Raw genomic sequence first — 16334 nt, 5'->3', positions numbered from 1 at the left:
AAGTAACGCCCACGAGGGCGTAGGGTTTGGCGGTGGGCGTGGCTTAATTAAAGGTCCCGGCAGGAGCGTCGCGCGGATAACTTGTTGTGCTCGGTGCGATGGCGCCCCTGGGGTTGGTGCAGGTCCTGGCCCGGACTGTTGGGGTGAAGAGGGTGTGGTGTCGGGGTATTCACCTGGGAAGGTAAGGGGTCAGTGCTGGCAGAGCCTGGATTGTATACTGTAGCATGCATTGCAGTACATGTATGGAGTTGTTTAGGTGTAGTGTTATATGTAGATGTGTGGGGCAGCAGGGTGTGGGCTATGCACAGGACACAACAGCTGGCACAGAAGGGGCATGATCCTGACCATGATAGGAACATTACACAGCTGGGTTATGTCTCTGCTGCAAAAACTGCTTAAAATTAAGAGATTTTGGGAACGACATTCCTTTCTAAATAACAGCCGGACACCAGTGCATCGAGAAGAATTAAAGATGCATTAAAAATGTTGCTTTGCAGAGGATTGTCACTTTTTTACATCAAAAATTCCTGCTACACGGCGGGGACTGATAAATATCACCAATCATAATAGGGTGTGGGGCCACCCATAAGAGGGGGCAGGAGAATGGACCATCCTGGTTACGATAGGAAGGGGGACTCCAAAATACTGATTATGATGTGGTGATGGGACTTAAAAATATTGGTTACGATAGGAGGGGGTATCAAAAATATCGCTCATGATAGGGCGAGATTTAAAAAAATACTGGTCATGATGTGGGGTGGGACTTAAAAATATCGATCATGATAGAGTGGGACTCAAAAATAATGGTCATGATAGGAGGGGGGAATCAAAAACATTGGTCATGATGGGCCGAGACCCAAAAAATACTGGTCATAATGTGAGGTGGGACTCAAAAATACTGGTCATCATGTGGGGTGGGTCTTAAAAATACTGATCACGATAGGAGGCGGGACTTAAAAATATCAGTCATGATAGGACGGGACTCAAAAATACTGGTCATAATGGGGGTGTGAAGCAATATTTTCTAGTGACAGTAGGGGGTTGGTCATCCCAGAATACGGGGCAGGATTTTGTACCATCCTCATTAGGGAGTGGAACTGAAAAATACTGCTCATGGATATAGTTGAGGAGACCCAGTGGTCATTTGGGTTCAGAAGCCTGACCCGGACATATTGCCGGATTGGTGGGCAAATAGCCAATTAGGCAAATTGACACCCCTAACAACTAGCCATGGCATTGATTGGCCAGGGGAGGGGGTGAACGCCGAACATAACCATTGGGTCCACTCATCTCCAGAAGGTCACTCATGGGACTCATGATGGGGACGTGACTCAATAATATACAGTGACGTTAGGGTGTGGGACATTCCAGAATACAGAGCAGGATTGCGTACCATCCTCATCAGGGAGTGGTCAGAGATAGAGATTAGCGGACCCAATGGTTGCGTTGGTGGCCAAACAGCTAATTTGGCAAATTGACTTCCCTAGCAAGTAGCCATGGCACTAGTACAAGTCTACACTCGCGATTATGTAGAATTTAGGTTCTGGTGGGTATTTAAAGGACATCTGCCACCAGGATGAAGGATTGTACACCAAGCACGCTGACATACTGGTGTGTGCCCCCTCTGACAGGATTGGCTCTCCGTTTAGCTTCTTAGTACCTTGTTTTATTAAAAAAAAAAAAGGTTTTAAAAATTATGCAAATAAACCTGAGGGGCTCCAGGCTCCATAGATGTCAATGGAACTTGGAGCCCCTTAGGCTCATTTGCATAATTTTTAAAACCTTTATTTCTTAAAAAAAAAAAGGTATAAGAAGCTTAAAGATGAGCAGATCCTGGCAGAGGGGGCGCACACCAGCATGTCAGTGTGCTTGCTTTACAATCCTTCATCCTGGTGGTAGATCTCGTTTAAAGATGCAAAACATTTACTTGTACGCAAAAGTTTTTTAGTTTGGGGTTGTCTGACTCCCACACATTTCCAGTATCCTAAAAAAAGGGAACCTTTTGAATACTCTAGGAGAAGCCAGACGAGCTTAGACCATTGTATAAATAATGATGAGCCTTCCATCATAATTACCCAGAGGAGAATCCTTCTTATTCTCCTGGTGAATCGTTCCAAATGTTGCGGTGATAAGGGCCTGAACAAATATGTTTTGGTTGTTGCTGAGGAACGGCACTTCAGCTATAAAAACATTGGTGACATCATATGTGCCAAGAGGGTTGAAGACCGTCTATGAGGGACCTTCCTACCTTTGGAGAAGATCTGTGATGTGATCTACAATTGTTCACTATTTTACACACCGAGGCTATGAAGGTTGTATACAGTTTTTGAGGAACCCTCCTACTTTTTGTAAAGGTTGGCGCTAAACTCTACCTTGTTCACTTTTTTACACACCAAGGCTTTATAGGTTGGAGACAGTATTTGAAGGACCTTACAACTTTTGGAGAAGGACAATGATAGAATTTCAGTTGTTCTCTTCTTAACACATCAAGGTGTTGATTCTTGAAGGACCTTCTTACTTTCGGTGAAGGTCTGTGATGGAATCTAGACTTGTTCACATTTTTACACACCCAAAGCTTTGAGGGTCGTAGACAGTTTTTTTTAGGAATCGTCCTACTTTTGGAGAAGCACCTTGTTTACAAAGTAAACAAGGTGACAATTTTGGGTTTTAGAAGCAATAGAAGGTCTCCTTGACAAGAAATATTCCCCCCTTCCCTCCCAAGACTATCTACTCTAGCATTGGGCTTGTCCTCCAGCAGTTTTGTAAGATTATATTACACAGGGAATAAGAAACATAAAATTAGTACTGATGTAGTGTAGGTCATTCTTAGAAGACGTTAGGAGGACTTTGACCAAGTTTACATTTATTTGACCTGTTCCTATTTCTGGGGTAAATTGCAGCAATAAACATATTCTACTCAATGCCAGTAAAACACCGGGCTCTAGTAAAGCTGGAGTGAAGTCTAAGAAGGTAAATAATAAAGTAAGACAATAAAGAAACTCTATACGAAGGCCATACATAGTTTAGTGCTTAGACCCTGGTGGAAGTCTCCTAAAAGGGTCTTATAATCTGAACTCAGAAGTTCTGTGGATGTGTATGGCTAAGTCGGGATCTATCAACTGGGGTTAAAGGGCAAATACAGGATCTCTCAGCTGGGGTTAAAGGGTGAATACGGGATCTCTCTACTGGGGTTAAAGGGCGAATACCTGGGATTCCCTTAGACACATGCTTTAGTTTAGTGCTAAGTAAAAATCCAGGTTTTCTGCATCTATTTATCTGATTTCGGGCAGAAATCGGATTTCTGGACAGGAAGCTTTCTAGTAGCGGGAAGAGATATTAGACGAGGCTTACAGACTGGTAAGATGAGTAGGTCAGAGGTTAGCCGAGGAGAGCCCAGGACTATAGTCAATAAGGTAGTAATATTGTGGCCTGATATTTTCATACATTGCTGAGGAGATTTTGTTACTTTCTTTATTTGGCACAGTATGAGGTCAAGTCTCCAGTTAGCCAAGAACATTAAAAAATGAAAGCAAAACAACTTACAGAAAAGTCATACCTCTATAAACCTACAGATAAAGTTTTTAAAATCAATTGCCCTTTAATGTATATGTAAAGCAGGCTCTCATGATTTTTGCTGTCCCTGCCTGACTGCCTCACTTACCCTAAGTTCAAAGGGACAACTAGTCGACGTTCCCTTCCTGCAACAAAGTGCAAAACACATAAACCAAGACAAGACAATACAAACAAGAATAGTCAGCAGAGCCATGTTAGAACCAACTGACAGAATCACAAGGCAAAAGGATAGTCTGAATACGAGCAAAATAAGAGGATTACCAGGAGCTTACTAAGTACTAACACTACAGCGGGCAAAGAACTTATGTCAGACAGATCTAATGGGGCTTATTTACTAAGGGTCGCACACACATTTTCAGGGCTTAAACGGCTTGCACAGGTATTTAAGAAGTGTGCGCTAGGATTGTGTCGCACGCAACCCTTTTTGTGGCGCAGCTCCCCTGTCTCCCAAGCGATACAATGTAGGGGACGTGCCGTCAGCCAATCCGGCCGATTCGGACCGAGCGAACTCAGTCTGGTGAACTCTGTTGGACCTGAGCGGGGAAGCGACACATGCAGGATATCGGGCGCGTGATCTTAGTGAATCGCAGCATAGTGCATTCTCGGACAATACACTTTTTGTAATATCTGGTGACCCTGTAAGTAAATGTGCCCCATTATGTGATGTCAAAGTCCCAAGCCCAGGAAGTGATTGGACCAGAACAGGAAAGTAGCATTGTGAGTGGAGGGGGAGTCTGTCGGTAACAGCGGGTTAACTATTGATGAATCGGAGCAGAGCTGTAGGAGACTGACAGGTCTGATGCAGATTCAATCAAGATTGACATGGAAAGAAATACACCAGTGTTCACACTACCAAAAACTGCGTGAACTGACATCTCAGCACATCCTCCACCCTACCGTGCAGATAGGGGAGGGAAGATGTAACAGTATGTTGGATTTCTGCGAAAAAAGAAACATTTCAAAGATTGCAGTTTTCATATTGACCACCTAGCCACCGAATAGGCTGATCCTTCCTGTTCTGTAGAGATCACCTCTTATTTCTGAAAAGGTTGAATCTCAATGTCTAAAAATCTTTTATGGACACACAAGTTTTTCATATATAATTTAAACACACACTTTATCTTGCTGTTTATCTTGCTGCCCCTTCCTAAAATTACCTCTGTACAGGTCACAGAGCATGCCCACAACTCCCTCCCATAGCTTTACAGGACAGATCGTCTTCTATCTCTAAATTGTTATTATAGAAATATATAGGAATTGACTGGGATCAGATGGTAAGAGTCCATGGCACTCACTTTCTAGCTAGCACAGCGCACTACGTTGTATAGTGGCTGTATTTGGTATTGCAGCTCAGCCCCATTTAGTTGTATAGGACTGAATTGCCAACAGACAACACAACTATGTGCTGTCATTGCTTCCAACAGCTGATCGGTAGGGGATGTATCACCTATCCTTAGATTTAGTCATCCATATCTAACCACTCAGCACCTACTAAGCAGCACATCAATTGGTCAAATGTGCTGGTTCAATTCAAATGAATGGATGAAGCTGCAATACCAAGCACAACCACTATACCATGTACGGCGCTATTCTTGGTACACTCTTCTGTTGTCTTATCTTCACCAATCTTAAAATATATTTTAAGGAAAGATCAAAAATATCTATTGCCCGGAAGGCCACGCACCTGTGACCGGTTTAATAGAGGGGAACTTCTAGAAATCATTATATTTGATGTTCCAGCTGTTAGACGGAGTAAACGTTTACAATCCAGTAATAAATCATCCTTTCTCTAGGAATAAGTGAAATATTAATGACAGGTGGAGAAGTTAATTAATCCTTTGCTTAGTCACTGCTTGTCGGAGCGCCGTCCTGCCAAATGTCAGAGGTGTAATTGGCTCTTTTTTATGTTCTTTATTAAACACTTGTTCCTGGGGAGTAGAGCAGTTGTGTACTAGAATCAATGGTTTAAAGTGTATGTTCAGTCACAGGATATATGGAGAATTTTTTTAAATTTTTCCTTTTGTCTTAACAGGGTTTGTAGGAATTCAGTGAAAATGAGCAGAGCAGAGTCATATTTTTCCTGAGATAAGTCAAGTTTAGAGGTTGCAGGGGTAGCATAATTTCAGTCATTCTTATCTTCAGTTCTATAGCACCTACAAACATGTTCTTTGTTTTATAGTAAAGATAAGAATCTTCTCTTTCAGACACCATATGACTTTTGGTTCTGTCCGCTACAGAACCAGAGATGCAGGCCGCGGGAACTGGATCTTTATTTGCAGCTCACATTTCCAGCTATTTCTTTAGTCTCTGGTTCTGTTTCTCACAGAACCACAAGCCTGAAGTGATCCGATGAGAAATCGATTAGATTTTTATCTATAATATGACAAATAATGAGTATAGAAACCAAAATGTAACTACGGTATATATCAATCATCAATCATTGATGACATACCAAATGCGCAAATGTTCTGTTAATTTACCGCCCTTGTCAGGGTCTTTCCAAAATGGCCGCCCACTGTCATGTCTCTGTTTACTTCTTTGACTAGAGATAAAGGAGGGCTGTGTCTGTGACCTAGAGGAAGTTTCTCTACAGATGTCGGCGGCCATTTTAGTGAATACTCACAGGGCTGGTAAATAAATCAACAGAGGCTCCCGTTGTAGAATCGGGACTCTGGTATATTGACCAGTCATGTCTAATGTGTAGTCAGCCATTGCTTTCTGGTCAGAGAGTCCCTTTTAATAGAGTAAAATACTCAGTACAGGCAGTCCCCGGGTTACATATAAGATAGGGTCTGTAGGTTTGTATGTCGCCGTACTGTAGGCATACATCGGCGCCGGGGAGAGGAGCGGGGGATGAGCGCTGCTCACCCCCGCCCCTCTCCATAGGAAGATACAGCGCACGACGCCGTATCACGGGTAAAGAAAGGACATGTCCTATCTTTTCCCGGGCTAAGGAGCGGTACGGTGCCGCATGTGTGCTGCACCGTACCGCTCCCGTACAGGGCCGTGAGCCCATAGGAGTGTATGGGGGACGTATATCGGCCGTATATACGTCCCCCATACATGTGTGTGACTGTAGCCTAAGCTGAATTTGTATGTAAGTCGGAACTGTATATTTTATCATTGTAATCCCAGCCAGAACTTTTTTGGTCTCTGTGACAATTGGATTTTAAAAATGTTGGGTTGTCATAAGGAGTCGGATGTAAGTCGACTGTTCTTAAGTAGGGGACCGGCTGTACATGATATTAATGAGTAAAAATGATACCACTAGCTCTCTGTGGAGGCCTGTGCACTGGTGTCAGGGTCTTTCTGGGAAATAGATCAGGGTATTTTTAGGTCACCGGTGATAATAATATCAAGGATTTGTTTTCTGTCATCTCTCATTTTATTTGAATTAAAGGGACCCCCAACATAAAATCAATGTTCTCTCGAGTGGATATACAATAATGTTCTGTGTCCTGTGTTGACAACCGCCGCCATCTTGGTACAGGCAGCCTTGGGGCGTGCAGGCCGTAACAAGCATATCATGTATCACACCGGCCGCCATCTTATGTATTGTGTGTGACAGGCCTGGGGGAGGCTGAGGTAGGGGAGTTTGTGTCAGGTTTAGAGATGAGTTTGGTTTAGGCCCCCTGACCTAGACATATTGCCGGATTGGCTGTAGAACAGCCATCCGGTAAATAGGCACCCCATACAGCTAGCCTTGGCTATAATGGGCCAGGGGCTGTTTGGCTGCTAATTCGGCAAAGTGTCTGGCTCAGGCGGCCAAACTTGAAATTGAATGTCGGGTCCGGCCATCTCTAGTCAGGATCCTGACAAGTGGCTTTGTTCTAGTTAAATTTTGTTCTTTAGGGGCTGTTTATGTTACAAAAAATTGTCTATGAAGGCATATTCGTAGACTGGAATAGGTCAAAAATAACCCAAATTTAACCTAAGTTTGACGTTCTTTACACCCCGCAGACTTTTTGGATTATACACTACAGAATACAGAACATCAACTTTTTTTTTTACATTGACTTAAAGAGAACCCGTCATGCAAAATAACCCCCCTAATCTAAATAGATTTTCATAAACTGCCATTAGAGAGCATTGCCTCTATCCCTTCATTGTCCCTCTACATGCCTGTAAACCTAAGCAATGAGGTCCTAAAGCTGTATGCAAATGACCTGTGAAATGTCCAATGAGTCATTAGCATATTCAAGCTGTCCAGCTTATTCATGAGTGGGAGGCACAGCCACACCCCCAGTGCTTGACTGACAGCCTGTATAATGCTGTAAAGGCTGCTCCATGTGCTTGCTGGTGGCCACGCCTCATGCAGCCTGTGTGTGTATAGGAGAGATACAGCAGCTCCAGGCTGCAGCCATGATGTAGCAGAACATGTCAGGTACTTGTGTAGCTGATGTCTGTGTCTCTGTGTATTAGGAGGATGCAGCATGTCAGCAGATGCAGCACACACACCAGCAATGCTTTACTATACATTACACACAGGCCTGAGCAGGGGGAGGAGAGGGGAGGGGTAACAGCGGTGACATCACTGCCTCTGACCATGTGACCAGCCTCATTTACATGATAAAGAATAGATGATTTTACAATGAATAATGTATGAAATGACTAGATAAAGGCTGGGATGGGATCCTCGTGAGCTGCTCCAACAGGTAGTGGTGACAGGACTAGTGACACAGACCTGATGACAGGTGTCCTTTAATTGACTATTTGCCGCAGTTTTTGACAATTTTTTTACAATTTCAAGGTATGTTACGGTATATCCTTAGGATCCACTATTATAACCTGCACCAATATCTACAATAAAACCCCGTTGCAGCTTTTCGATGCTATGCCGCCTACACCGCATCCAACGAATGAATGAAAGTTACGAAAAACCTCTTATCCCGCTGTTTCTTGTTTTTAAACAAACTTTATTTGTTTAAATGTTCACTGCCAAAACAAACTCTACATAAAAATTATACTCATAGATTAATACCTTATAATTTGTATTCACAGCCGCCTGCTCAGAGACACCCCGCCACCCAGACCCGTCACCTCCACCAGCTATGTGCATGGAACCAGCGATATGCCACTGTCCAGCAGGACTGTGCAGCAGTGCCTATGGGACACCACCGAGCGCATACCCGATGAGGAGGCCGTGGTCGTTGTCCATACCGCTACCCGGAAAACCTTCAGCCAACTCACTAAAGACGTATGTGACCTAGAGAGAGATGAGGGGTATTGTAAAGGGGTTTTCAGCTTCGGCAGGGACAGTATTTGGGTAGGGGTGAATTGAAGGAAACGGTGTCCTCAGTGCCTCTAACGTCAGATGGGTGGTCTGTGGTGACATCGGGGTCAATCCCTGACCGCTGTTGTTACACGTGAACAGATGGATTGGTCAAGACGTCACATATGCTGATTTCTTCAAGGAGGATGGATTCCTGTAAGTCACATACAAGGACCCAGATCCATTACCCTGGACCGGGGCAATGGAGGGGGCGTGTCTGTGACTTCCCTCGGTCATTTAAGGTGAGAATCCATAGAGGAAGTCAGGAATGCAGCAGGCAATTCGTTCCATACAACATGAATTAAACTGGGCTGTCATGGTGCCAGCGGAGAGAGCTGGCAGCAGGACAGAGCTGATTTGGCAGGTTGTTTATTCTTGTGTAATATCCACTTATTGGAGCCATAAAGCAGAAGCATTCAGCTTCATAAACATGTGGAGTAATAATCATGGGGTCCCACACATCGGGGCTCCATGTGCCCAGCTTAATGTAGGTGCCAGGAGATGATGGAGTGTATGAAACTTTAGCCCCCTGCACAGGTTCTGTACTCACAAGGACATAGCAAACACAAGCCAGTAAACCGACGTTACATATCTCCTTATATATCGTTACTTATCTCACTTACCAGTTACCTAGAACTAGAGGGTGCGGCATGAAAATGGGATTTGAAGCGGTTGTGTATTATGTTTTAAAGTGAACCCGTAACATTAACATGCTAGTGGATCTACTACTAGTGTATTATAAACCAGGAGGAGCTGAGCATATTGTACATAGTGTCCTATCTGCAGGGAGCATGTTAGAGATCAGGGGGAGCGGAGCAGATTGTACATAGTGTCCTATCTGCAGGCAGCATGTTATAGAGCAGGAGGAGCTGAGTAGATTGTACATAGTGTCCTATCTACAGGCAGAATGTTATAGAGCAGGAGGAGCTGAACAGGTTGTACATAGTGTCCTATCTGCAGATTATGTACAATCTGCTCAACTCCTTCTGCTCAATAACATGCTGCCTGCAGATGGGACACTATGTATAATCTGCTCAGCTCCTCCTGCTCTATAACAAGCTGACTGCAGATAGGACACTATGTACAACCTGCTCAGCTTCTCTTGTTCTATAACATTCTGCCTGCAGATAGGACACTATGTACAATCTGCTCAACTCCTTCTGCTCAATAACATGCTGCCTGCAGATAGGACACTATGTATAGTGTCCTATCTGCAGGCAGAATGTTATAGAACAAGAGAAGCTGAGCAGGTTGTACATAGTGTCCTATCTGCAGTCAGCTTGTTATAGAGCAGGAGGAGCTGAGCAGATTGTACATAGTGTCCTATCTGCAGTCAGCATGTTATAGAGCAGGATGAGCTGAGCAGATTGTACATAGTGTCCTATCTGCAGCCAGCTTTTTATACTGATGAGAAGAAAATAGAGACTGGCACTTACCTGTAGAACAGTAGCACTAGAGGTAATTTATTAGGTGACACAATGGGGCTTATACGCCATAGTGACAGGTATTTAGAAGGGGATTGTGTCAAACGGGATCGGATTTTGTTACAGCTGTGCTGGCTTTCATGCGACAGAAATCGGGGGGGGGGGGGGGGGCGGTCGCCGGAGGATCCGACTGATTCGGACTGAGCACGGAATTTAAGATTAAAATTGTGTCGCAACCAATGCACTTAGATGCACCAGGAAGAAGATGGTGAACTTGTGTTGGATATCGGGCGCACATATTAGTGTATTGTTGGACAATGCACTTTCGGGAACTCCTCCGGACGGGTAAGTAAATCTGCCCCACTGTATCACGTTCCCTGCTTTTTAAAAATCCTTCTTGAAAAATTCCATAAAGCCTCCAAGAATAGACCTTGCTGTTGTTGTGTGTGTATTATCCATGTTTATAGAGATTATGGTGACCTCACTGCCTGCTCTCTGTCCTCAGGTAGAGACCCTCGCTGCCGGGCTCGTAGCTCTGGGCTTAAAGAGAGGAGAACGCGTGGGCATGTGGGGGCCCAATTCCTATGAATGGGTCGTTACGCAGTATGCAACAGCTCAGGCCGGACTGATTTTGGTAAGAAAGGGTCGTATCCTCAGTGATACTCGGACCTATTCACACTTGTATTTCTTTTCCATGTATAATGGCTTTGTTGCTCTTTCCAGGTGTCTGTGAATCCAGCGTATCAAGCCAACGAGCTGGAGTATGTGCTGAGAAAGGTACGAGAGACTTCTCTATGCGTTTTGGACCGTTTTTGTCCGTTTTCCAATTATCCTCATTATTATAACTGGAAAAAACTGTCAAAAACTGATGCGTTTTAAAAAAAAGGATGCGTCTTCAAAAATGCATGCGTTTTATAACGGACTGCTTAAAAATGTCCCAAAAACGGGTTCAAAACGCCACAAGTGGAACAGTAACCTAAGTGTTTTCCTGGTGGTGCTTCAGGGTGCGTTCACACACGGCAGTAACGCATGCGTTTTCAACAGCTGGGAAGAGGAGATTTGCCTGATTACATAGCTGTTGACATTGTGTTTACAAAGCACATGCGTTATCGCATGTGTTTTTTAACACCATGTTAACACATGTGTTTTTGTAAATGTAATGTTAACAGCTATGTAATCGGGCGAATCTCCTCTTCTCAGCGGTTCTCATGTGTTACTGCCGCGTGTGAACGCACCCTGAAGGTGGACATACAGGTTGCTGTGTATCCACATGGTCGGTAGCAGTGGATTATTCTTTACCTTTCATATTGCAGTGATACAATGTATACATAATCCGTGGATCACATCGTTGCTGTGTGTGCCTTGCAGGTCGGCTGTTCTGCCCTCATCTTCCCTTCACAGTTTAAGACGCAGCGATACTATGACATTCTGAAGAAAATTTGTCCAGAGATCGATCATTCTCCAGCGGGAGGGATCAAGAGCAAATCGTGAGTGCGTTGTACTGCGTGTGGGGTTTGTACGGTAATGGTATTGCTGGTATTGTAACATCCACATGATGCCGGGTCCCAGGGTTCCCCTACAGAGCATCACTTCCAGCAGCAGTAACAGACGTAGCAGTAACTTTTTGGACAGCAGATGGAGCAGTAATACTGTGGATGGAAGCACATGACTTGGACTCCAAATTCCTCAGATCTCAATCTTATTGACCATATATGAGCCCAATCCATGGTAACCCGACCACTGAAAGATAATAGGGGCGCGCCGCCGCAGGAGTACAGGGGTGCACCACCGCAGGAGTACAGGGGTGCACCACCGCAGGAGTACAGGGGTGCACCACCGCAGGAGTACAGGGGTGCACCACCGCAGGAGTACAGGGGTGCACCACCGCAGGAGTACAGGGGTGCACCACCGCAGGAGTACAGGGGCGCACCACCGCAGTATTACAGGGGTCCACCACCGCAGGAGTACAGGAGCACACCACCACAGTATTATAGGGGTGCACCACCGCAGGAGTGCAGGGGCGCGCCACCGCAGTATTATAGGGGTGCACCACCGCAGGAGTACAGGGGTGCACCACCGCAGGAGTACAGGGGCGCACCACCGCAGTATTACAGGGGTCCACCACCGCAGGAGTACAGGAGCACACCACCACAGTATTATAGGGGTGCACCACCGCAGGAGTACAGGGGCGCGCCACCGCAGTATTATAGGGGTGCACCACCGCAGGAGTACAGGGGTGCACCACCGCAGGAGTACAGGGGCGCACCACCGCAGTATTACAGGGGTCCACCACCGCAAGAGTACAGGGGCGCGCCGCCGCAGTATTACAGGGGTCCACCACCGCATTATTACAGGGGTCCACCACCGCAGGAGTACAGGAGCGCACCACCACAGTATTATAGGGGTGTACCGCCGCAGGATCACAGGGGCGCGCCACCGTAGGATTGTATAGGTGCATCACTGCAGTATTGCACAGGTGCATCACACCTTGGTAATAGTCATGTGATTTTGTATTTTCAGACTCCCTGGCCTGCGGATTGCTATAGTCCTGGACGAGAAGTTTCCGGGTACATTTCAGTTTCAGGAAGTGATGGATGCTGGGAGCACTCAGGATGTGAAGCAGCTGCACGAGATACAGAAGACCATCATGTGCGATGACCCCGTCAACATCCAGTTTACTTCTGTAAGTGAACAATGTGCAGTATAATGTGATATTACACCCTGCAGTATAATGTGATGTTACACCCTGCAGTATAATGTGATGTTACACCCTGCAGTATAATGTGATATTACACCCCGCAGTATAATGTGATGTTACACCCCGCAGTATAATGTGATGTTACACCCTGCAGTATAATGTGATATTACACCCTGCAGTATAATGTGATATTACACCCTGCAGTATAATGTGATATTACACCCCGCAGTATAATGTGATGTTACACCCTGCAGTATAATGTGATATTACACCCTGCAGTATAATGTGATATTACACCCCGCAGTATAATGTGATGTTACACCCTGCAGTATAATGTGATGTTACACCCTGCAGTATAATGTGATATTACACCCTGCAGTATAATGTGATGTTACACCCTGCAGTATAATGTGATATTACACCCTGCAGTATAATGTGATATTACACCCTGCAGTATAATGTGATATTACACCCTGCAGTATAATGTGATATTACACCCTGCAGTATAATGTGATATTACACCCCGCAGTATAATGTGATATTACACCCTGCAGTATAATGTGATATTACACCCTGCAGTATAATGTGATATTACACCCCGCGGTATAATGTGATGTTACACCCCGCAGTATAATGTGATATTACACCCCGCAGTATAATGTGATATTACACCCCGCAGTATAATGTGATATTACACCCCGCAGTATAATGTGATATTACACCCTGCAGTATAATGTGATATTACACCCCGCAGTATAATGTGATATTACACCCTGCAGTATAATGTGATATTACACCCCGCAGTATAATGTGATATTACACCCTGCAGTATAATGTGATATTACACCCTGCAGTATAATGTGATATTACACCCCGCAGTATAATGTGATATTACACCCTGCAGTATAATGTGATATTACACCCCGCAGTATAATGTGATATTACACCCTGCAGTATAATGTGATGTTACACCCTGCAGTATAATGTGATATTACACCCTGCAGTATAATGTGATATTACACCCTGCAGTATAATGTGATGTTACACCCTGCAGTATAATGTGATTTTACACCCTGCAGTATAATGTGATGTTACACCCTGCGGTATAATGTGATGTTACACCCTGCGGTATAATGTGATATTACACCCCGCGGTATAATGTGATATTACACCCCGCAGTATAATGTGATATTACACCCTGCAGTATAATGTGATATTACACCCTGCAGTATAATGTGATGTTACACCCTGCAGTATAATGTGATATTACACCCTGCAGTATAATGTGATATTACACCCTGCGGTATAATGTGATATTACACCCTGCGGTATAATGTGATATTACACCCTGCGGTATAATGTGATATTACACCCTGCGGTATAATGTGATATTACACCCTGCGGTATAATGTGATATTACACCCTGCGGTATAATGTGATGTTACACCCTGCGGTATAATGTGATGTTACACCCTGCGGTATAATGTGATATTACACCCTGCAGTATAATGTGACAATCTTATACCTTATGATACTGTATTATACCATAATCCTTACCAACCATAAAATTAGATGTGATATCTGTCTATCGCTATTTATTCCTGCCCATAGAAGTAATTATCACACTGGGCAGCCATGTCTCTGCCCTTGTCCCGCAGCAGTAGATGGCGGCGGATCCGCAGTTGGGTTCCAGCATTTGATAATCATTACCCACGTTAAGTAGGATGGTTATTTATTACTAAATTTGGCTGAGGCCTGGAATTCTTTCCAATGAATTACATTGTTTTGTTATCTCCGATCATAATTCTAGGGATTTAGTACAGCGCAGGGTCCTAGTGTAAAAAATGTACCAGGCAACTCCATAAAAGAAGGCTGTTACCTAATATTAATACTAAACTAGCAGCTCCCTCAGGTAAAGGATGAAATCAGGGGGTCTACCTATCCTTTCTGCTGCCTGAGGCGAATTATAGAAAGATGCCCCCCCTCCCCCACAATCAAAGACTATACTGTGTTTAGTGGTAATAATCAATTGGGAAACCCACTCATCACATAACTGATAGAGAAGCCGGTCACACATGCCCCCTGCCATATAATGTTCCATTTACAGAAAACCTCAGGTCTGAATGGCCCACTTTTCCTGCAGCTACCCCCTTTTCTGTGTCCCCTCCTGATACTGCCCCTTTTTCTGTTGTCTGTCTTTATAGGAAAAGGGCTACAGAAAAGGAGACACTATAGCACCCCTTTCTATAGCCACACACATCTGTAATGTCTCCTTGTCTTTGGCCTTTTCACTATAAGCCAAGGGGGGAAGCGATGCAGCCGCTACTCTAATAAAATGTCCAGCAGCCTCCCCTCACTAATGATATGTCCACAGCAGAGCCCCCTTCAAATAAATTTCCACTGCAGAGCCCCCTTTTAAATAAATGTCCATGGCAGAGCGCCCCTTTAATGACATGTCCACTGCAGAGCTCCCCTTAAACCACATGTCATCAAAAGACCCTTCTCACCGTGTTTTTGAAGTCTCAACATTGGAGCCCCCCCACTTAAAAAAACAAACAAACTCTATTTACCTCTGGATTCTTCTCTCCGTGGTTCCAGCTTCTTCCCTGCCTGCGCGAATACACTATTACGTTACACAGCTGTGACATTGCGTGACCTCAAAGTGTGTGTGCTCAGAGAAGAAGATGGAGCCACGGGAGAAGAAGTCGGAGGTAAGTATAGAGGTTTTTGTTTTTTAAAATGTATGTTCTTTGGATACGGCCTTACAGGTTTTACCGGCAGGGGGCAGCACTGCCCCTTGATGATGATGATGATGAGATCCATGAGATGCCTTTTATACACAGTCAGCTCCCCTACATCTCTGCCATTACACAACACACTAGATCTGCTGTGCTTCCCCCCCTACCGAGATAAAGAACTTATCTGTCTGTAGCTTTACAGTCCGCCGGCAGGAAGTGACTGTGTATCAGTGTGAGCTCCGTCATGGAATGCAAGGGGGCGGGGCTTGAGGCAGGGAGCAGCTCAGCTCCACAGCGTCATACAGAAAACCAAGATGGCTTCCGACCCAAAAGTCAGAAGATACAGGGTCAGGAACCAGGAGCAACTGGTGAGGTCCGAAAGCCAATGGACATACAGGCTTAAAACACTGAAACTTATGGATGTTTCTTGTAAAGTAAGACAACAGCGAAGCAGTATCAGATCACTTATCTACTTTTGAAAAAACACGTCCATATGTTTACAGTGTGTCCAAATAATCTGAAGTGTGGATAAAATGTCTACTGGAATACAATATACACAGGAGGTTTAATACCTTCTTAGGATATTCTACCTTAGGACACACAGTTGCTGTCATTCCAACACATCTTAT

General features: G+C 44.6%; 1 protein-coding gene across 1 annotated transcript in view; it reads left to right on the top strand.

The window, feature by feature from the left end:
• The first annotated feature begins 24 nt into the window (after positions 1-24).
• The window catches only part of ACSF2 (acyl-CoA synthetase family member 2), a 44495-nt gene continuing 28185 nt past the window's right edge, over positions 25-16334 (top strand). The window contains exons 1-6 of the mRNA XM_072112375.1: positions 25-181; positions 8575-8770; positions 10775-10903; positions 10993-11046; positions 11638-11756; positions 12790-12952. Of these exons, the coding sequence (XP_071968476.1) occupies positions 99-181; positions 8575-8770; positions 10775-10903; positions 10993-11046; positions 11638-11756; positions 12790-12952 (744 nt within the window). The 5' untranslated portion in view covers positions 25-98. The remainder of the gene's footprint in view (positions 182-8574; positions 8771-10774; positions 10904-10992; positions 11047-11637; positions 11757-12789; positions 12953-16334) is intronic.

Source organism: Engystomops pustulosus, chromosome 6, assembly GCF_040894005.1.
Source record: "Engystomops pustulosus chromosome 6, aEngPut4.maternal, whole genome shotgun sequence".
In the NCBI taxonomy this organism is placed as follows: Eukaryota; Metazoa; Chordata; class Amphibia; order Anura; family Leptodactylidae; genus Engystomops; species Engystomops pustulosus.
This window is presented reverse-complemented; position numbering and strand designations above follow the sequence as displayed.